The sequence below is a fragment of the Rhinatrema bivittatum genome, chromosome 7 (assembly GCF_901001135.1).
Source record: "Rhinatrema bivittatum chromosome 7, aRhiBiv1.1, whole genome shotgun sequence".
NCBI lineage: Eukaryota > Metazoa > Chordata > Amphibia > Gymnophiona > Rhinatrematidae > Rhinatrema > Rhinatrema bivittatum.
In genome coordinates this window covers 65,441,151-65,465,627 of record NC_042621.1, presented here as the reverse complement: position 1 = coordinate 65,465,627, position 24,477 = coordinate 65,441,151, and the positions used below count along the sequence as shown (strand labels likewise).

General features: G+C 44.9%; 2 protein-coding genes across 4 annotated transcripts in view; one reads left to right on the top strand and one right to left on the bottom strand.

Moving 5' to 3' along the window:
- Positions 1-331: 331 nt before the first annotated feature.
- On the bottom strand, positions 332-23,360 carry ORC6 (origin recognition complex subunit 6). 3 transcript variants are annotated; one of them, XM_029608459.1, is made up of 7 exons: positions 23,232-23,360; positions 17,674-17,803; positions 14,826-14,989; positions 13,515-13,604; positions 12,959-13,071; positions 9,851-9,916; positions 332-937 (listed from the first exon to the last, which is right to left on the bottom strand). In XM_029608459.1, exons 2-7 carry the CDS (start codon positions 17,719-17,721, stop codon positions 816-818), a joined length of 603 nt encoding a protein of 200 aa, XP_029464319.1. In that variant the 5' UTR covers positions 17,722-17,803; positions 23,232-23,360; the 3' UTR covers positions 332-815. The 3 variants fall into 3 exon arrangements, with proteins under 3 accessions (XP_029464319.1, XP_029464317.1, XP_029464318.1); XM_029608457.1 differs by lacking the exon at positions 23,232-23,360 and adding an exon at positions 22,588-22,828; XM_029608458.1 differs by lacking the exon at positions 23,232-23,360 and adding an exon at positions 22,588-22,821 and having other exon boundaries at positions 333-937; positions 9,851-9,913.
- An 89-nt stretch (positions 23,361-23,449) lies between these two features.
- VPS35 (VPS35 retromer complex component) overlaps positions 23,450-24,477 on the top strand; it is a 196,661-nt gene continuing 195,633 nt past the window's right edge. The window contains exon 1 of the mRNA XM_029608455.1: positions 23,450-23,586. Coding sequence (XP_029464315.1) covers positions 23,584-23,586 — 3 coding nt within the window. The 5' untranslated portion in view covers positions 23,450-23,583. The remainder of the gene's footprint in view (positions 23,587-24,477) is intronic.

The window sequence follows — 24,477 nt, the reverse complement described above, 5'->3', positions numbered from 1 at the left end:
CTATGCCTGCTCGGATCCCAATTAAATGCCACATACACAGTGCAAACTAAGATCCCACAGTGAGAAACAGTGGCCATTTAAAAAAGCTCAGAAACACAATAAAAAAAAAGCTTTAGTTAATTATAAATAGGTCTGAGCCCAGAACAGATAATTTAACAGAGTGATAACGAAAAACAGACCAAATGAATTGAATTAGTTTCAGCCTTGAATTTTTCTAACCAAGAAAAGACATCCACATACCAAACCGAAAATACTTTAAATATCTGTGCAGCACATACCATTATTTAAAAAAATAAATAAAAATAAAATGTTGGCAGAACCCCAAGGTACACAAAAAAAAACCCAACAACTGGTTTTGGCTCTGCAGGGTTTAATAAGTAACTGCATTATTAGTACAAACAGTTTTGCTTTTGCGGCTCTCTTGCCAGTTTTATTTGACTTATGGGGTTCCTGATCAAGATCCCGTCCGGCTCAGTGCTGCCGTGCACAGCTCTCCTTGTCCCCACCCAGCCCATCTCCCCCCTTCCCTAACATTACGGATGAAACCTGCTTGTCAGCATAAAAAGGGACTCCGCACTCTTCTGTATGACAGGCCTAATGTTTTGCTGCTAGATCAGTTAACTTTTTAAATAAAAAAATGACCCAGCGAGGATTTAACTATAGGAATTTAAAAAATATGTATCAAAAATTAAAACTCAGATAAGGGATAAGCACTTGTTATCAATCCTAACACGTGGTGAAACCCTGCCAGGACAGATTGTTTTACAAAAAAAAAAAAGTGTTCATAAAAAGGGTGACGTCAGCACTAATCAGGACTAATCGGCGTTTGGTTTTGCGGCCTTCTCCAGGATCCTCCTTTTCCATTCTTGGTAGTCTTGTCTGACTGGCATTTCGGTCTGGGGTCTCTCCCGCTTGCAGTGCTTCACCCCTTCACCTCCTACAGAGAAGGCAGAAAAAGACACGACGGCCTTGTGAGCACAATGGGAAAACCCCCCCAGCCTTTTCTAGCCTTTCCAACTCTCCCTCAGCAGGGGCAGAGCCTTCCTTCGTACAACAAACATGAGCTATGCACCCCAAAGAGAGAGTTTGCCTGCCCTGTGAGACTGAGGTACCGATGGGCTAGGCCACGGCCATTCCTCCTTCCAGCAGCTTGCTTTCACCGTGGACATGATTTGCATTTTAGTTATACACATACAAAAAAAAACCCCAAAAATGAAAAACTGAGAATGGGGATAGCCACACCACTAACCCAAGTGTGGATCAACCTTCCTGAAAAGCAAAAATGGTGCTCGTTTCTAAGCCCGGCGTTTGTAAACTGAGCTGTTAGGCAAGAAACAGCTGAACAGTGTCAGGAAAAAGCAGCCACTGAAGAGAGCCAAATCCTAAATTTCTGTAGTTGCAGGGAAGCAAGGTCAAAAGTCAAAAAGCATTTAGGGCAGAGACGGCTACATTTTTTTGGCTCAAAGGCACTAATGGCCCCTATCTGACTGAGGGGCTAGGGAGGGTGTAACTCCCCCCTCCCCCCCCAGAGTTTGGGAGGGGAGAGGAGTAACAGCGCCACACGGAGTTCCTAATGCAAGGAATCTGCTGGGTCCATGGCAGGGACATCACTTTTGGCCCCAAGGAGGACACTTCCAGGTGAAAGGGACAGGTTCTCACTGCAGCGGACCAGGAGCCGTATTGCCACTGCAGACCCAGCAGAAGCCTCCTCAGGCTGGATGTGGCACGCAGGCCCTAATGTGCCCACCTCCAATGCAGAGCCTGTGGTACCGCTACTCTGAGATTTTACAGACCAAAACGCACGACTCCATTTTTTCATCTTTAAATTTTAGCTGCTGGACTCGACCATTCCTCAAGCTTCGCTAGATCCCTCCTTGTGTTTTGCAACACCTTCTTGAGCGCCTACTATTTATTTATTCTTTTTAATATCCTGCAATTTTCCCTTGTTCCTCAAAGTGATTGCAATATAATCATCATTTGCATAGTGGATAGGACACCAAACACCAAATGTTATTAAGCAGATACACAGAGCAATCTTTTCCATTAAGGAAAAAAAAATAGTTATGAGCAAAGCCAGATGGGGCCTTGTGGTTATTTTCTACCTATGCAATTTAAAGCTGATTGCCCAGAATCAAAAGAAGGAGAAAGGGCAGGTGCCTGAGGGATGAACACCGAGATTAGGTCTCGCTGCAGGACCTAAAACAAAACTCAAGATGTTTTGACATAGTAAACTTTTTTTATATTATAAATCTCCACACTATTGCTCTCTTACATATTGCCCAGTAAAGAAAAGGGACGATCTTAAATGGAAATTAAGAATATGAATGAGCAGAATTATCATAGCTCAAAATCTGTCACTGGGCATTAACCCTACATTCTGGGCGACAGAGGGTGGTGGTAAATAGAGTTTTCTCCGAAGAGGGAGTTGATACTAGCGGTGCGTGCCTCAGGGATTGGTCCTCGGACCGGTTCTTTTCAACATTTTTGTCAGCAACATATCAAAAGGGTTTGTTGGGGAAAGGTTGGTCTTTTTGCCGATGATACCAAAATCTGGAGCAGGGTGGACGGCCAGGAAGGAGTGGAAAACAGGAGGGATCTAGCGAAGCTCGAGAAATGGTCTAAGGTCTGGCAGCTAAAACTGAATGCTTAAAAAAAAAAAAAAATGCAGAGTAACGCATAGACTGGTAAGTTTTAAAATGAGTGTGCACGTGCGCCCATAAACGCGTGTATTAGGCATGCGCGATATAACATTGAGCTCAAGTATGCACATAACATTTAAAAATAGTGTCGCCGCGCATGTGTGGCCTTTACGGGCGTGCACTTGACCAATGGGGGGGGAGGAGAGCGCGAGAGACTCTTTTGAAGAGACAACCTGACATTCTATATATCTCCCACTATAGGAGGGACACCCATACCCCTTGTGCCCCTAGGCAGACTGATATTTATTTAGCATTTTTATATACCAATTTTCCAGCAACAGAATTACTAATCAAGTCGGTTTACATTTTAACAATAACCTTGACAAAAAGTTGTCGTCTTACAGTAAACAGGATGATAGAACTTGGATACAAATAACTGGGGATAACAATATAAAGTAAAAAGTAATGGGGCCTAATGTAGGAAAGATGTTAGGTTAATGCATGGGTTTTAAGATTGGACTGCATAGAGATAAATAGCAAGAGCGTTCTCTTGGAGGGGTTACCAGTGGAAAGGGATCATTGGTTGGAGTACTAATAGAATGTTAAAGTTAGGAGAAAGCTTGGTTGAACAACCAGGTCTTGAGTCTTTTTTTAAATGTGATAGGGCATCGTACTAGTCTGAGGTCTGATGGAAGAGAGTTCCAAAGTTTGGGTCCGGCTGTGGAGAAAGCTCTTTTACTTAATGCTGACTTATATAATGCCGATATAACATGTTCCCTCCCAAAACCCCCTGTTGAAAATGATCATCTTACAGTGGGAGATACAGAATATCAGATTGTCTCTTTACAAAAAAAGGGGCTCTCCCCCCTCTCCAGATTTGTGCTTTATCAAGACCAGTAGTAAAGGCACTCAGGTAACACGGCACACACCGCCTTGCAAAATTCAGTCTTAGCTCCACCCCTTGAACACCCGTGGCCCACCCCCTTTTCTGCTTCCTTATTCTTAAGGAGTGTACAGGTATGTACACACGTACTTCCTGGCTTCTTAAAAATTCATGCTGCTTGCGCGTAGGGGGCCATTTTTGCGCAAGCAACGCTTTTAAAATCTACCTCTTAGGATGAAAAACCCCAAAGGATAGGTACAATATTGGAGATGAAATTCTTCCAAGCACAAAGGAAGAGCGGGATCTGGGCCGATGATCTTAAGGTGTCCGAAAGGTGGTTAAAGAGACAGTAAAAGCCTGAAAGACTTTTGGCTGCATAGTGAGAGGAATGGTCAGCAGAAAAATGGAGTGGATATTACCCCATGCATAGGTCCCAGATAAGACCTCAATGGGAATACTGCGAACAGTTCTGGAGACTGTGTCTTCAAAAGGATATAAACAGGATGGAGTCGGTCCAGAGGGAGGCTACTAAAACGGTTAGTGGTCTTCGTTCTAAAGCATATGGGGATAGATTTTGTATTTGATATATATTCCACCTTTCAGACACTTAGACAAAGATCTAAACATGGACAGCCTAGAGGAAAGGCAAGATAAGGGAGATATGATACAGACATTCAAATATCTTAAATGTTTCCATGCACAGGAGTTGAGCCTTTTTCAATGGAAAGGAGGCTCTAGAATGAGGGGTCATGAGATGAGGTTGAAAGGGGATAGACACAGGAGTAATTTTAGGAAATATTTCTTTACTGAGAGGGTAGTGGATCTGTGGAACAGCCTCCCAGTGAAAGTGGAGACAAAAACAGTATCTGAATTCAAGAAAACATGGCACAAAACAGGAAAATTGGGTTCTTACCTATTAATTTCATTCCTGTAGTACCATGGATCAGTTGGTTTATTCATCCTTGCCAGCAGATGGAGACAGAGAAAGGAAAACTGACACTGCTTCAAGTACCCTGATGCCATCTGCAATTCCTCAGTATTGAACTGTACCCAAGCTAAAGGCAATAAACCATGCACATAACCCAAAAAACTTCCAACAAGAACTGGCGAACAGTAAACAATTAAACTTGGCAAGACTTCTGCTACTGAAAGTATAACACAGCTGAGCAGACGACTCTCCCCATTCTAGATTGGGCGGGCTCTGGACTGACCTGTGGTACTACAGGAATGGAAATTAGTAGGTAAGAACCCAATTTTCCTTTCCCTGTACGTACCAGGATCAGGCCAGACTCCTTGGATGTACCAAAGCTCTCTAATGAGGGTGGGACCTGGAGAGTCCTGCTCGCAAGACACTCTCGCCAAAGGATTGAGACTCTGCATCCCGCACATCCAGCCGATAGTGCCTAGCGAAGGTATGTAGCGACTTCCAAGTTGCCGCTCCACAGATTTCTTGTGCAGAAACCAACTGAGCCTCCACCCAAGAGGTTGCTTGAAACAGTATCAAATAAGCCTGATACTTCACTTTCAATGCATATACAGCAAAGTTCTCTGCTTCAACGGCAGGGGAGAAGAAAAGAGGGTTCGCACTCACAAAGCGGGGAGTAGCTGGCTTGTTACGGCGGTTACTACCCCAAACCAAATGTGCCTGATACTTCACTTTCGATGCACATCCAGCATGGCTCTCTGCTTCAATGGCATGGGAGAAGACTTATACATCACACACATCCAGCATAGCTCCCTGCTTCAACGGCAGGGGAGAAGAAAAACAACCAATAAGGGCTAATAACATAGTCTGGGTAAAACAAATAAGCATGGGTGCAGCTTGCTTATTGCGGCGGCTACTACCCCTAACAAATCAAGCTAGATATTTCACTTGGATGCAGCTCCATCACTGCTCTCTACATTAAAGGTGGGGGTGGAAGGGAAATAGAACCAAGAGCTAAGAGAAACAGATAAGTATGAGAGAAAATATGTGTGAAGCTTGCTGGGCAGACTAGATGGGCCATTTGGTCTTCTTCTGCCGTCATTTCTATGTTTCTATGTTTCTATGAGTAGAATGGGCCCCTCAAACCTTCCGGAAATGGCTCACCCCTAAAGATGTAAGCCGAGCCAATAGCCTCCTTAAACCACCTTGCAATGGTGGTTTTGGAGGCTTGAGAACTCGTCTTCGAACCACTCCACAACATGAAAAGATGATGAGACTTTCTAAAATCGTTTGTGACTTTAAGAAAACACAGCAATGCCCTATGAACATCCAGCAGCCTAAGATCTTGTGCATCAATCTCAGAATCACTCAAGTCTGAAAAGACTGACAATTCCATTGCCTGATTAACGTGGAAGATGGATACTCCCTTCGGGAGAAAGGAAGGCACCGTCCGCAAAGATACTCCTGCATCCGATATGCGAAGGAATGGATCTTGGCACGACAAAGCCTGCAACTCCGAAATTCTCCTCGCAGAGCAAATGGCTACCAAGAAAACGACCTTCAGAGTCAAATCCTTAAGGGTCGCTCTGCGGATAAGTTCGAATGGAGCTTCACACAAACCTCGAAGAACAAGATTAAGATTCCAAGGAGGGCAAACTCTCCGCACGGGAGGTTGCAAATTCTTGACTCCCTGAATAAATCTGGCCATGTTGGGATGAGCAGACACCTTCCCTCTCAGGCAGGCCAAAGCCACCACCTGAACTCTAAGAGATGAAAGCGAGTCCCTTGACCAACCCCTCTTGAAGGAAGGACAAGATGTGAGACAGTGAAGAATGCACGGCCTGAACTCCCCTAGCCACACACCATGACTCAAAGACTTTCCATACGCGGACATAGGACAAACAGGTGGACTTCCGTCTCACCTGAAAAAGGGTAGTGATCACGGTTTCTGGGTATCCCCTGGACCTAAAACGCCTCCTTAAAAGAGATCTGCCTAATCAGAAAATATGGGGCCCCTCTGGGAATTTGCAACCTGGACAAGCGTCAAATCTGATCTTGTAATTTGTGCGCTCTCCTCCGTCAGGAAGAACTTGCCCTGACTCATGTCACCCCTAAATATTCCAGGTTTTGGGATGGGATCAAGTGGCTCTTGGTTAAATTTACCACCCAGACTAAAGATTGCAGAGTCCGAATAACTGTGTGAATGGCAGAGCAACAACTGTCCTCCAACTTGGCCCGTATGAGCCAATCGTCGCAATAAGGATGGACAAGGATTCCCTGATGCCTCAAAGTTGCCGCCACGACTACCATGTCTTTGTTGAAGGTACAGGGGCCGTGGCCAGTCCAAAGAGAAGTGCCTGAAACTGAAAATGTTGCTCCAAGACCATGAACCTCAGGTATCTATGATCTTTCCGAATCGGAATGTGTAGATACGCTTCCATCAGGTCCAGAGACACCAGGAACTCCTGAGCGCATACAGCTGCTATCACCGATTGCAAAGTTTCCATGCAAAACTGGGGAACCTTCAATGCTGTATTCACTCTCTTCAAGGCCAGAATGGGGCGAACGTTGTCTTGAAGAAAGAGGGAACGTAAGTTAATGGAATAGCGGCTCGTCCAGATTTCGTCTTGAGGCACGGGGACCACGGCCCCCAAGTGCTGCAACCTGTCTAGAGTCTCGCTCATCGTTTTAGCAATGAACTGCAGGGTGGAAACCAGAAACAGGTCGCGCACGGGACGAGCAAATTCTCAACGCATAACCATCTCTTATCACACTAAGGAACAACTGATCCTGGGTGACCATGGTCCACTCCCCATAAAAGTGAGTCAAACGACCCCCTATAAAAGGAACGACGGAGTGGTCAGACCTCGCCTCATTGTGCAGATTTGGTCCCAGAGGATCCTCTGCTGCTGGGGGCTCAATGTACTCTGCGAAAGGACTGCCCCCAGGTGTGACCACGATATGAAAAAGGGTCGCTGCGCCGCTGAAGCCTCCCCCCCCTCCCCCCTCGGTTGAGAGAACTCCTATTGTCCCAAAAACGCACGTGGGAAAGAAAGTTGAGCCTGCCTCTCGGTTGGTCCTCAGGCAATGTATGCACTTTACTATCACCTAAACTGTTTCACAAGTTGTTCCAGATCCTCTCCCAAATAAGAGGCGGCCTTTGAAAGGTAGAGAAGCCAGCTGGGACTTGGATGAAATGTCCGCCGACCAGTTACGGGGCCACAAAAGACGCTGTGCGGCTACTGCAGTCCTCATGATGTGGGAAGACGTCCGCACCAAATCATATAAGGCTTATGCTACATAAGCTATAGAAGCTTCTAACCTCTCAGCCGACCTTGGGTATGTGCAGTCGACATCCAAGTCCCTCTGGCACCCGTTGCAAGCAAACTGCACAAAGCTGGAACAAATGGCAGCCTGGAGGCTCAAAGTGGAAACCTCAAAAATCCGTTTGAGATGGACCTCCAGCTTGCGGTCCTGGACATCTTTCAGCGCCGCTGCTGCCGCAACCGGAATGGTCAGCTTTTTTGTTACAGCCGACACCGCCACGTCCACCTTGGAAAGCACAAAGAGTTCAAAGGTCTGCTCTGACGGGATATAAAGCTTCGCCATTGCCCTGCCCACTCGCAATCCAGCATCCGGAGCCCCCCCCAATCTTCTGTATGGACACAGGATACGAAAAACCTGGAGGAGGACTCCTTATGCCTTCCAGGACCGGATCCGCCCCATCCTTGAGGGAGCAGATGCGAATGCGATTTTTTTTCTGTTTCATTGGAGGAGGGAGTTCGGAGGGTCTCCCCCCCCCCCCAAAAAAAATAGAAGCTGCACAGAGCCTGTGGCGATTCATGCGCACGGGAGCCGCTCCACACGCACGGCAGACCGCCCCTTTAACCATCGGGCTGCAGGAGAAGAAAAACCGCTGGACAGAAAAAAGAAAAACAGACACCCTGGGAGAAGAAACAAAAACCACCATGTTGGGGGGGGGGGGGGGGGGAAGTGGACCTCCCTGCTATGCTGCTTCTGCCTCGGTTTTGTTTTTGTTTTTTTTTTTTTAAAGCAGCCTCACCAAAATTTCCTCCTCCTAAACCTGAAGAGAGCTATCCAGCAAGTTACAAAAAGGAGGCGGAGAGTGAATAAATGGAGCCCAAGAAAAGCAGTCACTTAAGTAACCTTGTGGAAGAGGGGGAAGGATCTGGACCACCAGATGTACACCCCACGCTGCCCTGGGCCGGGCGTACAAAAGGGTCACCGACCCCCAGCCCGTCCGACTCAACCAAGCAGGGTAAGGATCCCTTTCTAGGAACCCCATCCCCCCTGCGAGTAAGGCTCAAAAGCTAGAAAAAGAAAAGTCACCGAGGAAAAAAAAACCAAAAAAAAAACCGAACAGGTTTATGCATCAGCCACCATCTGCTGGAGACACAGAAATACTGAGGAACTGCAGGTGGCATCAGGGTACTTGAAACAGTGTCAGTTTTACTTTATCTCCCTCTGGTGGAATGGATGAATAAACCCAGGGGTCTGGACTGATCCGGATACGTACAGGAAGGAAGTGATGAGAATTATAATGCTAACTTAATTGGACAAATGCACAGACTGGATGTGCTACACAGTCTCTCTCTGCCATCATGTTTGTATATTTCTAGATTCAACTGCAGGAGGAACGGTCTGGGAGTAATAATGCAAAAATGAAAAAACAAAAACAGGAAACCAAGAGTTATCCATGAGTATGCTGACACTCCTGCTCAAGGTCACAAGGAGCGAGCAAGGGACAAGCCACTTTGAGCCCAACATATAGAAGACCTAGGTACCTAGACAAGGGGTGGCTGACCCCAGTCCTCCAGAGTCACAAACAGGGTTTTCAGGATATCCACAATGAATATGCATAAGAAATCTCCATCGTATGCAAATCTCTCTTATGCATATTCACGCTGGATATCCTGAAAATCAGGCCTGTTTGTAGCTCTTCAGGACCAGAGAGTTTGCCACCCCTGACCTGGACTCTTGAATGTAAAATATTGTCCGGGGCTCAGTTGCTAAATGTAGGCACCTCAAATGGGGCCACGGTCCGGGGAACAAAATTTAGGCACCCAACTTTGATTTCTGGTTCTTGATATCTCAACATAGGCAAGTGAATACCTCACCTCAGGTTCAGGCCATTTCTATTCTGCCTCCTCAAATCCGGTGCTGAGCCCTATTTGAATAAGAGACCTTTTCTCCTGTTGCCTCATGTACCTGATTAGATGAAAAGCTCTTTGCGGATGGGACATATAATCACACCTGAATACTTACTGTATGTAGCACAGCATTGCACTATACAAGCGATAAGTCGCAGTATTAAAGAGTAACAGTACAGTGGGACACAGATGCAACAAGCTATATTCAAAAGTAGCCAACAGAAAATCTTACCTTCCTCTTGTTCAAGGCAGTCCAGCAAGGTTTTTGGCCTTCTCTCTGGCTGAGGCAAACTTTCTGCTTTGAGAGAGAGAAAAAAAAAATCATTTTATTTTTCTATAGACTTTACGCCAGGCTGTCAGTATTCCACAATATAGTGCAGTGAAGCTGGCTGGCCTAAGTGAGCTCACCAGAAAGTATTACACAATGGGGGTAGATTTTAAAAGGAGCGTGCCCGCTGTTCCGCCTGGCCTCCGTCCTGCCCAGATCATGCCCCCGGGCCCACCTCTGTTTCCGGGCCCGGCACTGGTGCACATGGCCAGGCCCTTCTAAAAACACTCAGGGCGCGTGCAAGGCCTGGCCATGCGCGTGGGCCTTTTAACATCTGGCCTAATAAGGATAAAACGCAATGCTTATCCAGGTTATCAGCATGCAGAGCTGCAACTCTTTCCTCGATGGAAACTTTCAACCACTTATTCTGAAGGATTACAGACTTCCAAAGACTGCAAATTCAGCTCCTTTGGAGGTGGGGGGAGGGAAGTGGTACTTCTTGATGTGAGAGATTGTTGGAACACTGAAGACGGCACCACTGTGCAGACAGGTAACAGCAGCAGCGGCCCATCTCAGGTCCTCCAGCCACGCACAGGACTGGCTTTCACAATATCCACAATGAGTATGCATGCAAATCTCTCTCATGCATATTCATCATGGATATCCTGAAAGCCAGCCCCCGTTTGTGGCTCGAGAGCCGGAATTGGCCACCTTCGTGCGGTGGGAAGAGGCAGGAGGTACAGATGAAGATCATCCTTTGAGGATAAATGCAACTGCGTTTGTAAAACATAGGAGCTTGAGACTGGAGAGAAAGCCCCAAAGCCTTCTCTGCTGAGAGGGTCAGAAAAGGAGTGAGGAGAGAACGAAGGGGAAGCCGTCTTTCCTCCCTTCTGAGCATAATCTGTGTGCCTAAGCTCATTTTTCTCATAAAATCCTTAATTTTATGGACATTTTCCTTTACGTAGTTTATTCTAACAAATTTCCATGCCTCTTGCACCCAAACTTGGAACTGATTGAGGTCTTTCCGAGATCCCTGCTTCATATGAGAGCCCGAGAGAAAAGTGTGAAGTTCTCCATAGACCCAGAGGAGAACAAGAACATGACACAGGCCTGCACAATTCCTGCCCTAGGGTCCTCAGGATAATTTGGCTGTGCAAATGAACCTATTTCCTCAACCAAGAAAAGGTATCTCATGAATATTCATGGCGGATGGCCTGAAAACCCGGAAGTCTGCACCCCCTGCTTCACACCCTTCCCTTGCTCCTTATCATCTGTGCAGTGATGCAAGTTTCCAGTCCATGAGTAGGGACCATTTGAGCCCAGTTCAGTGTCCGTGAGAACACAGGAGCTTTATATGTGGAATTGTATATTGGACTTAACAATAAATGGATTATTTGCTGGAAGACGGAGCAAACAATGGCTGAAGAAAAAGGAGAGCTGCTAAGGATGAATAAGCCTTGGTAAAGATCTCAGCCATATAAATAACATCCATTGGAAAGTAAAACGTCTGTGTGTTCTTGGTTATGTACACAATTCGGGGCCCAACATCAGAGCAGCTCTTTGGGTAAGGCTTATAAGAAGCGGGGAGTAGCCCTAAGGCACTTCAGAGATCAGAGACCATCTTCTCAAGCCACTGCATCCCAGACTGGCCCAGAGCTCTTCCACTGCTGATCAACACTTCCTACCTGGCTGGCAGACCAAATGGTGGACTGCAAGTCCTATGTGCAACATAGCCTGGCACATCCCTTACTCTCCAAACGATCCTGAGAGTATATAATTGTACATGGTCTACTCTTCCAACAATTGTAGTACAATAGTAAGTCACAAATATAACAGCCTTTTATAACTGTCTGTGGGTACATTTATAAATTGTACCCACAGACAAATTATAAATGGCACCGTCAGTCATTTTTATTGTAATGAAAATCACGAACAGAGAAATCAGAGTTGACACTTCTTTTCATAGCACTGCCAGCCACATTGTACATTTCTCTTGCAAGAAATATGGCTTTTACGATTCATTTCCCCCTTCTCCCCTCCAAGATTGAACAAGTCACCCAAATACCCTGTGTGTTCACACTGAGCTAATAAAATATTTGGAGCAGGGCCCTTCTAAAACATGGAAATTAATGTGTTGCATATGAGGAGCTACCGCCCAGGAAAAAGATCTGAGTGTCATAGTGGTTAATACATTGAAATCGCCAGCTCAGTGTGCCGTGGCAGTCAAAAAGGCAAACAGAATGTTAAGAATTATTAGAAAGGGAATGGTGAATAAAACGGAAAATGTCATAATGCCTCTGTATCGTTCCATGGTGAGACCGCACCTTGAATACTGTGTACAATTCTGGTAACCGCATCTCAAAAAATATATAGTTGCGATGGAGAAGGTACAAAGAAGGGCAACCAAAATGATAAAGGGGATGGAACAGCTCCCCTATGAGGAAAGATTAAAGAGGTTAGGGCTGTTCAGCTTGGAGAAGGGGGGGGGGGGGGGGGAGGAATATAATAGAGGTTTACAAAATCATGAAAGGACTTCAACTTGTAAGTATGAAACAATTATTTATTCTTTCGGATAATAGAAGGACTAGGGGGCACTCCATGAAGTTAACAAGTAGCACATTTAAAACAAATCGGAGAAAATTCTTTCACTCAATGCAAAATTAAGCTCTGGAATTCACTGCCAGAGGATGTGGTTGAGGCAGTTAGTGTAGCTAGGTTTAAAAAAGGTTTGGATAAGTTCCCGGAGAAGAAGAAGTCCATAAACTGCTAATAATCAACAGGGAATAGCCACTGCTTGTTGCCGGCATTAGTAGCATGGGATCTATTTAATGTTTGGGTATTTGCGACTTAGATTGGCCACTGTTGGAAACAGGATGCTGAGCTTGATGGACCCTTGGTCTGACCCAGTATGGCAGATCTTATGTTCACAGCAGTACAAGACTATGAACAGTATTTGCAATAGCTTTACCTGCATGCTGTTTTCACAATCTCAGTTCAGTCTGCCAGGGCGCTGGGATGTGTTGGAATACAGAAATAGGGGGGGGGGGGGGGGGGGGAAAGCCACCCACTTACCGCAGATCTTCTGGCCTAACTTTTCCAGCTGAATACAGAGCCGATCAAAGATGGCTCGCTTCCCACCAGACACGGCCACCAGCTTATTCTTCTCCACTTTCACTTTTAGGCATCTAAAACAAAAAATGTGAAAAAGAGATCTTCCTGACAGACCCAAACCAATAAACAGAAGAGAGTCAGCTGCTGTATTTGATTGGAGTAACCACAAGCATTTCCTGACAAGAGTGCACAAGCTGCTCACTCTTCCTCAGCCCTGTATAGGTTTGGAGCCGGATGCTGCCTGAACAGACAAATTTAATAAGAGGGTGGTTCATACAAAGGATGACATTATAAGAAAACTGGAATACTCTGCCAAGTCTGCTGTTAAATGTGGTTACTGATAATCCAGTACAGTCTAGGGTAACTCTCCCCAAATGTAGCACCGAGTTAAATACCCAGCAGATAAGCTCTTTCCCCCATTTTTTAACCTGGCAGAGGTCTAGAGAACTAGATGGCACCACCCACTAACCCCTTCCTGTTTTAAACAGCGTCCCAAGCAAACAAACCCACTTCTCACCGGCACGCCGTGTACAGAGCTGCTGCGGTGAACAAGGGCTTGGATAAATCGAGGCCCGCTCGCTGTGCTTCGGGGAGGCTGGATTCATAGCTTCAAAGAGAAAGCAGGAGAGAGAGTTTGTACCAAACAAAGGAAACATGGCCTGAAGCCTAAAAGACCAAAATCTGCACTCTCTTTGGTGGACAAGGTCACATCTTTACAAGGGAATGAATGCCTTGATCGGAGAGAGAGGACACGAACAGGAAACCAGAAGATCCAAGTCTTGCCTTGAACAGACAGTCAACTGTGACCTTGGGTAAATCACTTAGGACCAGATTTATTAATCTTATCCGTCCCGTCCCCCCGTCCCCCCCCCCGGCTCCCCCAGGACACAGATAATTTCAAAGCAAACTTGTGTGCACAAGTACCCCAACCAAATCTTATCCTGCACACAACTACCTGCTAAAATGTAGGCAGAACATGTACAAACCACTTTTCCCATGCACAATTATGCGCTTAAAAGTAGAAACCCTTCCTCAGCTCTGCCCCCGGGAATGCTTCTGCTGACTCCAGCAGATCCGCCCGGACGTTCACCTGCGGATCAGGCATGTCCTTTTGCTGGGGGTTTTTTTTTTGCAGATAACACACTGCTTTACCCGAGGAAATGCCTCTGAAAATTACCCTCAGGACTGGGGAAAAGAGCTTTAGTAAAATCAGGCCCTTAAACTCTCATCCCTCAGATATCTAATCCCGCAGGTGTCAAATTTCCAAAGCTTTTCACGCAGACTTCTGAAACATTTCCGCCCCTCACCCCCCCCCAGTACAGGTAAATGTGTATTTTTACCCACTGAGGAGGGGGTTGAGGGGAGGAAGATAATGCACCGCGCTGTCATTTTTACCGCCCGGCAGCACTCCCTGTATCCAGGGTGCATGCACTGCTAAATGTTCAAAATGGGAGACTCTGCAGGGAGCGTCCCTTTTAAAAAGAAAAAAAAAGAGGAACGTGTGGACCTGCTGGCAGCCTGAGGAGTCTGAAAACTGCCCCCTGTCCTCCTCTCTCCCCACCAAAAGGCTCCGATTTAGTAAAAAAAACCCCAAACAAACCATCTGTATAAAACCAAGGTTCTTGAGTACATAATCCCAGACCGAGTATTTATACTAAAAGGAAACAGACAAGGGGCTTACCACCCACACATTTAATACACAAGCTCACCAATCATCAGCCTGGGCGTCTCACTATTAAACCAGGATGTTTACAACCCTTGAACAAAACCTGCATGAATAGTTACAGCCTTAAAAGCTCTGCCACACTGTAGGTGCTGCACTTCCTACCTCTGTAGGATTTTTGAAGCCGTGTTCACTGCCTCCGTGCAGCAGAACTGGACAGCAAGATCGCGGATCCCGAGGTGAGAGTCTATACCCAGCAAGCATTCAAAAGACTTCAGGCAGCTCAGGTAAGTCTTCTTGTTCAGGCCCGACAGCTTGATCAAGTAATCCTTCAGAGAAAAACATTAACAGATCCGTTTTCCTTTTACGAGAAAAAGCAGCCAAGCAAGGGGGAACTAAAAAATGCCAGCAAAGAACTCACTTTCTAGTGCAGCGTTAAAAGGAGAGCTCTGCCTTATTGTGCGTTATAAAAGCAGAAGAGTTCATCTTACTGCTTCAGCAATAGTCCTATCACCATCTTGTCCCCAGTGGGTGGCACAGTGCTGAGCATCTTCTGAGCGGAGGCTCTTGATCACAGCCAAACAATGAAAAAGGGACTACACCCCTCAGCTTTAAAAAACAAACAAAAAAAACCAAAACCACCCACAAAAAAACCCCCAAAACAAAAAACAAATCAAAACAAGCAAACAAAACAAAAACCAAAAAAAAAAAAAACAACTTAGGTGCCAAGGAAAAATTTTTTTTTTTTGCTCGTCTGTTGCTAATTTTGATCTTTCTTATTTTACTTTTCTTTAGGTTTTTTTTTTTTAAACATAACCTTGCTTCTTTTTCTCTTTCCTGATTTTTAGGCAGCCCAGGTGACTGTTCACTGGGACTTTAGCCAAAATGCAGCACCCCACAAACCGCAGCAGCATATAAACCGATGTGAATGCAGACAAAATCTGGACTATGTCTATAGACTATGACATAGGCCAGCACTGTAATAACCTGAAATTTGATTGGGGTAGAGATAGAAGAAGACAGTGGTAAGGACAAGGTTGAGACACTGAGCAAAAGACATGGTGGTAGGGCTAGGGGAGGGGGGAGTGCTGGTGTTGGGAATTTATTTGCTCATTTACCCAAAATGTAAGACAACTGGACAGGCCATTTATTTTTGTATTGCTTTGGATTTTGATTACTTTCCTCCAAATCTAAAGTTCAGGATGGATTACAAATCAGGTACAGTAAATAAGTATTTCCCTGCCCCAGAGAGCTACAGGCTAGATATGCACATGAGGCAACGGATGATGAAGGGATTTGCGCAAGGTCCAAGGAGCATCAGTGGGACAAGCGGGATTTGAATCCTGGCTCTTAACTTGCTACTCTAACCATTTGGCCTCTTCTCCACTCCAAATGGACCTTATCTGCCATCGTCTATGTTACTGTGAGGACTGGCCCGATATACTGCAAGTGCAGGAGAAGCTTGCAAACTGTAGCAATTAAAAGTGCTTTTTTTGAAAGAAAAAATAAATTGACAAGAATCTGAGGAGAAAAAAAAAAAAAAAAAAAGAGTGAGAGACTTGACTCCACACATCCGTGCAGAGCGTGGGGAAAAAAAAAAAAGAGAAAAACTGAGGGGACTCACCCGAGGCGTGCAGGGAGAGTAGCGCAGCCACACGGGGGGGGGGAGGAGAAGAGCTCTGCGAGCTTAGGGAGACAGCTCTGCCCTGTGTCAGCCGTATGATGTCACCCAGACTGCGATAGCTAAATAAGCCCTGCATATCGACGGAAAAATCTAGTGGAGCAAAGATAATCACTAATATTGCTAGTGTAATTGCACTACATAAGGCCTATATGTTCAGAGAATACATATGCCATTTTTCTTTAGTTTGTTCAATCTCATGACTTGTTTCTTGTTAACAGATTTACTCATGAGGCTAAGGGTGCAGATATCATGGAAAACAAGACTTCAGCAACCTAACCACACCTAAATGTTGCAGACAGTGGAGGCCTCAGCAGATGACAACATATGAGTGGTAGCCCAGAGAAGAAACTGGGACATAGGTCAGAAGAATTAAGATAAAAAGACCAACTTTAGGCAGAACTTTTAGCTCAGAAGAAACACTTGTTGGATATTAGAGTGACTGATGAACTGCTCCTGATTTCTCAGCGCCGTTTCCAATTTTCCAAGACATGTAAAACTCACACTAGAAACTTTGAAGGGAAGTATCTTTGTATATATATTCTTAGTACAAAGATCTAATCTTGTGTGCTTTTATTGCTTATTTTCAGACTTAAAAGTAAAACGTCTATGCTTATAAGTGTTGTGTATTCTCTGATGTTATAACCTACCACTTTTACATTCCTAGATCAGCTTCTTTTTTCATCCAAATAAATCATGTTTTTTCCAGGTTGTCAAGAAGTACAGTCATTTTTGATATTACAGCTCTACCTATTTTTTCAGATAGCCCACCCCTCACTCCTTTTGCTATATTCACTGTATCTATGCATCAGCACGATGCCTGTGTGTGACTGTGATAAGCGCCAGGATTTTAACATATTCTCAGTGGTAAATGCAGGAAAATTAGGAGGGGCAACTCAAAAAAACAAAATAACCCCCTCTAAAACTCTTTCCATTTATTTATTCTTTGAATGTAAAGAAAAATAAAGAATGAAAAAGGCAACCCTCAAAGATTTTATTGTTTGAACTGTTAACTGAATCTTATTTATTTGTTGAGTTCCCTGCTATCAAGGTATTTGGCCTTTGCATTTGGATTTTAGATTTGCTTTACATCCGCGCAGGAGATCTGGATGGGCAGACTGGTATCTCTTTGCCATTATGTTCTATGCTTGCTTCGCCTTTCCAAACCCCAGCTCAGCTGCAGTAGGTTGTTTCCCCAACCATATATGTAAAACACAAGTTGGATTTTGAAAATAAAGGATTGAAAAAACAAACAAACACAAAACAAAAACCAACCCCCCCCCCCCACACACACAAAACAGTTTTCTCTGTATAAATCACTACCAATCTTACTTTATCTATCGGACGTTTCAGGGAGGTAGAAGCCAGGTCAAGGCACATCACGGCAGTGCTGGTTGCAGTGATATGTGCCGACAATCCCGTGCACTTCAGCTGGGACAGGCGGAGGTACTCCTCGGCTTTTCTGTAATAAAAAATAATTGAACGCTCTTGGTCACAAGCACTGGTTTTCTTCAAATCAGTTTTAACAGAAAAACTGCATTTTTGTCAGATTAGGGCTCCTGGACATACACACACACACACACACACACATATATCTCCTTGTCAGCCGATGCGAGGATTCTTATTTACAGGGATATACAAAAGCACAGGTTCAGTTCACTTTCCACTTAACTGTAGCGCTAAACCAGTCAAGTGATTTAATATTCACTGCATTTGAGTCCAGATTTAATCATATCGGTTTACTTCACCAGTATGCCAGTCCAGGTTCAGAGGACATCCCAAGCCACTGGAGTTTCCCTTTCGTTAGCCATCAAGATGACATAACACTGGTTGTTTCCCCAGCAACCCCACCCTCCCACTCTAAACTTAAATAAATAAATAAATAAAAGTAACCCCTAATTGGGCAGATCTTGGTTCAAAACCTGTGAAAACACCTTTCTGACCCAACAATTCAGGACTACAGAAGCAATCTATTACATTTCATTATTCAAGGGGAACGTGATACAAGGCTCTAACAAGTGTTTTAATATATTATAAATAATCTGGAAAAGGGGGATATAAATCAAAATTGGGTATCTAAAAAGGCAAATTTGAACAATGTTATTTCTTGGAGATTTCAACCTCCATGTAGATATCAACTCTCCCTCGGTTTTTTTGTGAACACTCTCTTGATATCATGTCTCATTTAGGCTGGCAGCAGATAATTCACAGTCCTACTCAAATTAGTTCATACATTAGATCTGGTTTTGGTCTGATCATAGTTTGATTACATTTGGTTATCCTAGTAAAAATAACTAAAATGTCATCCTGTGAGCCCATCAGCTGGAGGGGCCACTGATTCTGTCCCGTTCTCTGATAATCTAAAAAGGGATTGAAGCTAGCCAATTCAGTTAAGTACTGAATCTGCCATGCTTGGGACCATATCATTTGTAAAGTGGCTGATGTCATGGCCCCTGTGAAAAAAACCGTGTTCCTTATCATCCACACAAGCTAAAATGGATGTCCTCTGTGCTCTGAGACTCTAGGTGGATGTTGTGTAAATTGGAAAGAGCCTGGCATCAACCGCAAACTCATAGCTTTATCTAGTTATAGAGAACACCTGGTTCAATATAAAAAAAATCAAGTAATCGAAGTTAAGAAACTATATTTAGCTAAACATCTACAAGCTGTGGGCCACAATCCCAAAGGCATTTAGAATAGTTCAGCATATGACAAAATTCCCAGGTGCCTAGAGTTCAAATCATTCTGACTCCCTAGACAGCCCTACTTGCAACTCCTTGAAGGGTTTTTTTTGTTTTTTTTTTCACATCTAAAGTCGCTAGACTTTCGGCCATGTTTGTTAGTTAATGTTCTTCCTTGGTACATTCCGATGCTATTTGGACCTCTTTTGAATGTCTCTTCAACTGAAATCAATAGAACCTCAATGAGCATGTCTTAGTATTCCTTGAATCCCTGTAATGTCATGTTCCTTAAAAATCTAATTGCCCTCTCATTAGCTAAAATGGTCAGTCTTTTGCTGTCTGAAGGGCTGGTACCTCTATCTTTAAAAAGTGCAGTAGCTAGACCTCTTAAAGAAACCTCCGCTAGAATCAGCATGATCTCTCTATTTATAGATCAAGTTCCTCTCTTTCATACTCAGCTAAAAACCTCTTAGGCATGGATGCCAGCTGTAATGATTGGGGGTGCTACATTCAATACAAAATTAGCCATTTATAGACAGAGTAAAGGCATTTGCTCAGACACCCACATACTTAAGTTCTTCCATGAGAAGAACTTAAACCTCACTATGTAAACATATTTTTTACTTTAAAGAAGAGTAAAGAATTAGAGATTTCATTTACTTTTCTAGTTTACAAGTCATCATTACCACATATTTATTTTATTTATTTATTTAAGGTTTTTTTATACCGGCATTCATGAACTCGTTCACATCATGTCGGTTTACAGAAAACAGGGGTGCGAAGAATACAACCAAAAAACATAATAAAACGTGATGAAAAGAAGCAGTTACAATTAACAAGGGCTAATGAACTGGGATTGTAAGAAATAAAGAGAGATAGAGGGGGTTAATTATATACAAATGTACAATATAAATATGGAGTCCAATATATACAGCTTCTGAGCAGAGAAATTGTTGATGGTGCATGTTAGGTGGAGTTCGGGAAGGCTTGCCTGAAAAGCCATGTCTTTAGCCTTTTCCTAAAGGTTAGGAGGCATGGTTCATTTCTGAGATCTGGAGGGATGGAGTTCCATAACGGTGGTCCTGCTGTGGAAAGGGCTCGGTCTCTTAAGGTGCTGTGCTTAGTGGTTTTCGTGGATGGAACAATGAGGCATCGTCTGTAGGCTTCCCTGGTCGGTCTTGTGTAAACGGGGCGGAATTTGTAGGTCGATTATGGTATGTTGGTGAATGATTTTGTATATCAAGGTGATGGATTTATAAATGACTCTGAAATGGATTGGTAACCAGTGGAGGTCTTGTAGAACTGGGGAGATGTGGTCTCTTCTCCTAGTGTTAGTCAGTAGACGGGCTGCTGCATTTTGAACCATTTGGAGTGGTTTTGTGTATGAGGAGGGGAGGCCAAGTAGAGTAGAGCTGCAGTAGTCCAGTTTAGAGAAAATGAGGGCTTGGAGGATGGTTCTGAAGTCTTTGGCATGGAATAGTGGTCTTATCCTTTTTAAGACTTGCAGTTTAAAGAAGCAATCTTTGGTGGTTTTATTGATGTGGGCTTTGAAGTTCAGTTTATTGTCGATTAGCACACCTAGATCTCTCACATGAGTGGTTTGTAGGTTGGTTGGGAGACAGGCTGTGAGATTGTTGTCAGGAGTTATGAGTAGAACTTCAGTTTTGGCAGAGTTTAGTACCAGGTTTAGGCTGTTGAGGAGGCTTTTGATTTCTTGGTGACAGGATTCCCAGTATTCGAGGGTTTTTGAGTATGATTCTTTGATGGGTATCAGGATCTGAATGTCGTCTGCATAGAGAAAGTGTATTAAATTGAGGTTGGTAAGGAGTCGGCAGAGTGGTAGGAGGTAGATATTAAAGAGTGTGGGGGATAAAGAGGAACCTTGTGGGACTCCGATGGTCGAGTCTTGGCGTGATGATTCTTTATTATGGATTTTTACCTTGTAGCCTCTGTTGGTTAGAAACGATTTGAACCAGGAGAGCGCTAAACCAGAGATACCTATCGCAGCTAGCTGGTTGATGAGGATAGCGTGATTTACGGTATCGAAAGCTGCTGAAAGGTCCAGAAGGATCAATAGAAAGGATTGTCCTTTGTCTGTACCTAAGATGAGGAGGTCTGTAAGGGAGGTAAGTAGGGATTCAGTGCCCCGATTTTTGCGGAATCCATGTTGTGAGGCGGATAGAATTTTGTTGTCTTCAATGAAGTCCGATAGTTGGGTGTTCACAAGCCTTTCCATAATCTTAGCTATGATAGGAAGATTAGCTATTGGACGGTAGTTGTTGGGGTCTTTTAGGTCCAGGTTGGGTTTTTTTAAAAGTGGTTTGAGTGAGGCTTGTTTGAGGTCTTCTGGGAAGGAACCTTGGGAAAGCGAGCAGTTGATGATGTCCGCTAATGTTTTGGAGATGGTGTCTGGTATTGAGAGGAGAAGTTTTGTGGGTATATGGTCTGCCGGGTGCGAAGATGGTTTCATTCTTCTAAGCATGGTTTGGATTTCGGAGGAAGAAGTAAGTTCAAACATTTCTAGATGAATGACATATGACATATGACAAGCTGCATGGCCTTTACTTCTACTTAAAACATTTGCATCAGATACTTCTTTTTTAATTTTATTTGGAAGAAAGGTAAAATGTAATAAACAATGAACCAATAGTACAAATGAAAAAAAAACCCAACAGATTTAAGATTTTGGCACCCATAGGAGTGCCACAGTGGCTCCCTTGTGAAGCTGTGCAACTACATGGGCCTATACAGCAAGCAGAAGCAAGATCCTCTTTGGCTTGGATATTTGACCTTCAAATTGCACCCTTGGCAGTTTCCTAGGAGATTGGCAAAGCAACACCTAGAATTTTGCCATACTAATGACATTTCCTGAATCCGATTAGTCAGACTAGACTAGCTAATTCCCACACAGTCCCTGGACCTATTTACTGTCACAGTCACAATACACTATCAAAATTTGGTAGAAAAATTCTTACAGTACTCAAACGGAGGAACTAGGGATGCAGCAGGAGCACACCCCAGTTTGATGCAGAGCTAACAAGTTCAGTGCTGATATCTTTCAGCACCCCCAGAGTTAATATTTACCAAAGACCGTCATGAATTGTACATCATTAAGAAAAGCCAAAGCTCGCAGTTTGCTACTGGTACAAGAAGACCTCATCAGTAAATTGAGAAATAATGATTGTAACAGCAGATTAAGACCATAGGGCCCATCGAGATTGCCCAGCCTCATTTCTTTCTCATCCCTTCTCCTCCCTCAGAGATCCTCCAGGCTTTCTCCACCACTTTTTCTATAAAGTAGTATTTCCTTAGAGCAGTACCATGTACCACACCCCAGCCAGAGCACAGGCCTTTATGCAAGAAACATTTCCCCAGCCAGTGACACAGACGGTGGGGAGCGAAACCGAGAGAGAGACAGTTGTTGGGAGACTAACCTAGATTAGGAGTTTAATAAAGACACAAGCGGCTCAGTTTCCCAGAGGAAACAAGTTTCAAGTTATCCCTGCACTATCAGACCTCAATCGCTCGCCGCGGGACGAGTTGGGGGCTCGGTATTCCGTCCTACCTGAGCACCGAAGGAGACGTAATACCCAACCTCGGCGCCAAACGATGCACACTCGCTAGCTCCATTTCACACACGCCCTCTCCTCCGTCTCACAATTCAGATTTAACTCGACCTCGCCTTGCCTCTTCCTTCTCAGTTTCGCGGGGAATACTCTTCCCGAGCAGAGATTGGCTGTCTTTCTCCTTCGCCCCGCCTCCTTGGACAGCGCCAGTTTCACTGGGGAGGTCACGGCGGGCCTGAATGACGTAACCGAAGCGCCAGATCAGGCACTTGCATTTTACTTCTACTCAGTCCAGCTAAAGGTTCTTACTGGAGTTCGGTCAAAGCTATTATTCGTCTACTTTTTCCACCCCCCCCCCCCTGTCTTAAGAGTTGCAGAAGGCGTCCCTGTCCCATCTCGGTCATCGGAATCTCAAGTTGCCAGAGATTCCAGTTCTCGAGTGTTGAGCTTTTCCAGAACGTCTGTAGTTTTTACCCTGAGAGATCAGGTGCTGCAGACCCCTGTGCACAGAAATAGTGTGAGATTGGTAAAGCAACACGTAGAATTTTGCCATGCTAATGACATTTCCTGATTCCGATTAGTCAGACTAGACTAGCTAATTCCCACACAGTCCCTGGAGCCAGTGCAAGGCTCTGCAACGTACCTCTAAGGCGCATCAAAAAGGGTCTGAAATAACCTAAGATAGCAATACGGCATAGTTTCTGTAAAAAAAACAAAAACCTGAACGGTGCAACTGGCAAGAAACAAAAGAAAAGCGTGTTTTAGCTCTCCTAAAAAAAAAAAAAGAGGGGGGGGGGGGGAGAGGGGCAGCAAATGATTGGCGGACAGCAGCATCAATCGCTCCTGATGGTGTCCAATTAGCGCCCGTCTCTGGGGTTCCCGGTGTGGGCCAATGAAGGGAGCCGCTGGCGCGAAGGGGCGGGGCCACCAGGCTGGCAGTCACATGATTGCGGGAGGCTCCTGGGCGGCTGGTGCTGGTGGCGGGCGCGGTGACCATGGTGAGTGCCGTTAACGTCTCCTGTGGAAGCTGCGTGCGACCCGCCCTGCAGTTCTCGCTCGCCCGGAGTCGGGTGGCACCGGCGCTGCCCGCTGAAGCGGGGGTAGCCCGGCGCCGATACTGGGCGGCGTTTGGCTGGCAGGGCGGCGCTAGGCCCCGGCCTGCCGCTGCAGCAGCAGCGCTCCAGGGGGGCGGGCAGGGGCCGCTGTCAACTTTCTCCCTAACCCTAGGGAGGCGTAGGAAGTTTCTGTACTCCCCCCCCCCCCCGGGTGCCCGTTATGCAGAGGCCGGGGGGGGGGGGTCCTTCAGCCTGTAACCTTGTCCGGTGGCTTCTTAGCAGGCTCCTGGGACTTAACCTTGGTTCGCCAAACAAGTTTTGCAAAGAGAGAGAGAGAGAAAAGACCCTGATTGGGAGTGAGAGAAGAGGTAGTCGTGGCATTGGCTTCATTTGTTTCTCTTCTCAGCTATTGGTCATTTACCAAAGTGGCAAGTGGACATTTAGTATTTCAGATGCAGCCTGGGATGAATGTTGGATGCTGAGTAAGTTCCATGTCGCAATTTCTCCAATCTCTCTAGAAATGGGAGTTTCTCGCCGAAAATCTTTAAAGAGGAAGTAACTGTCAACAGTTTCTTTCCCCTTCTCCCTTCTACCCATCACCTTAGTTCTCTTAGCTTCCTATATACGTTTCAGGTATTTTAGGATCTTCCGCATGTGTATCAGTGGTCCTCTCCATAGTCTGCTTTGGCTGAAATTTGGTAGACCAGATTATTAAGGTGATGCAGACATTCTGGGCAAATTTTAACCGCACACTTATGTGCCAGGAGACTGAGACCATCTGTGATTTGTCGAGAGCAGGGATCACTGTCACGTCTGTGATCTTTTGGTGCACTT

What these genes read in the sequence shown, in the direction of transcription:
- ORC6 (XM_029608457.1), bottom strand. Translation starts at nt 22,652, where the DNA reads ATGGAGCTAGCGAGTGTGCATCGTTTGGCGCCGAGGTTGGGTATTACG. An exon ending in GCTTCAAAAATCCTACAGAG is followed by an intron (nt 13,605 to 14,825) that starts GTAGGAAGTGCA and finishes TTCTCTTTGAAG; the next exon opens with CTATGAATCCAGCCTCCCCG. An exon ending in GTTAGGCCAGAAGATCTGCG is followed by an intron (nt 9,917 to 12,958) that starts GTAAGTGGGTGG and finishes TCTCTCTCAAAG; the next exon opens with CAGAAAGTTTGCCTCAGCCA.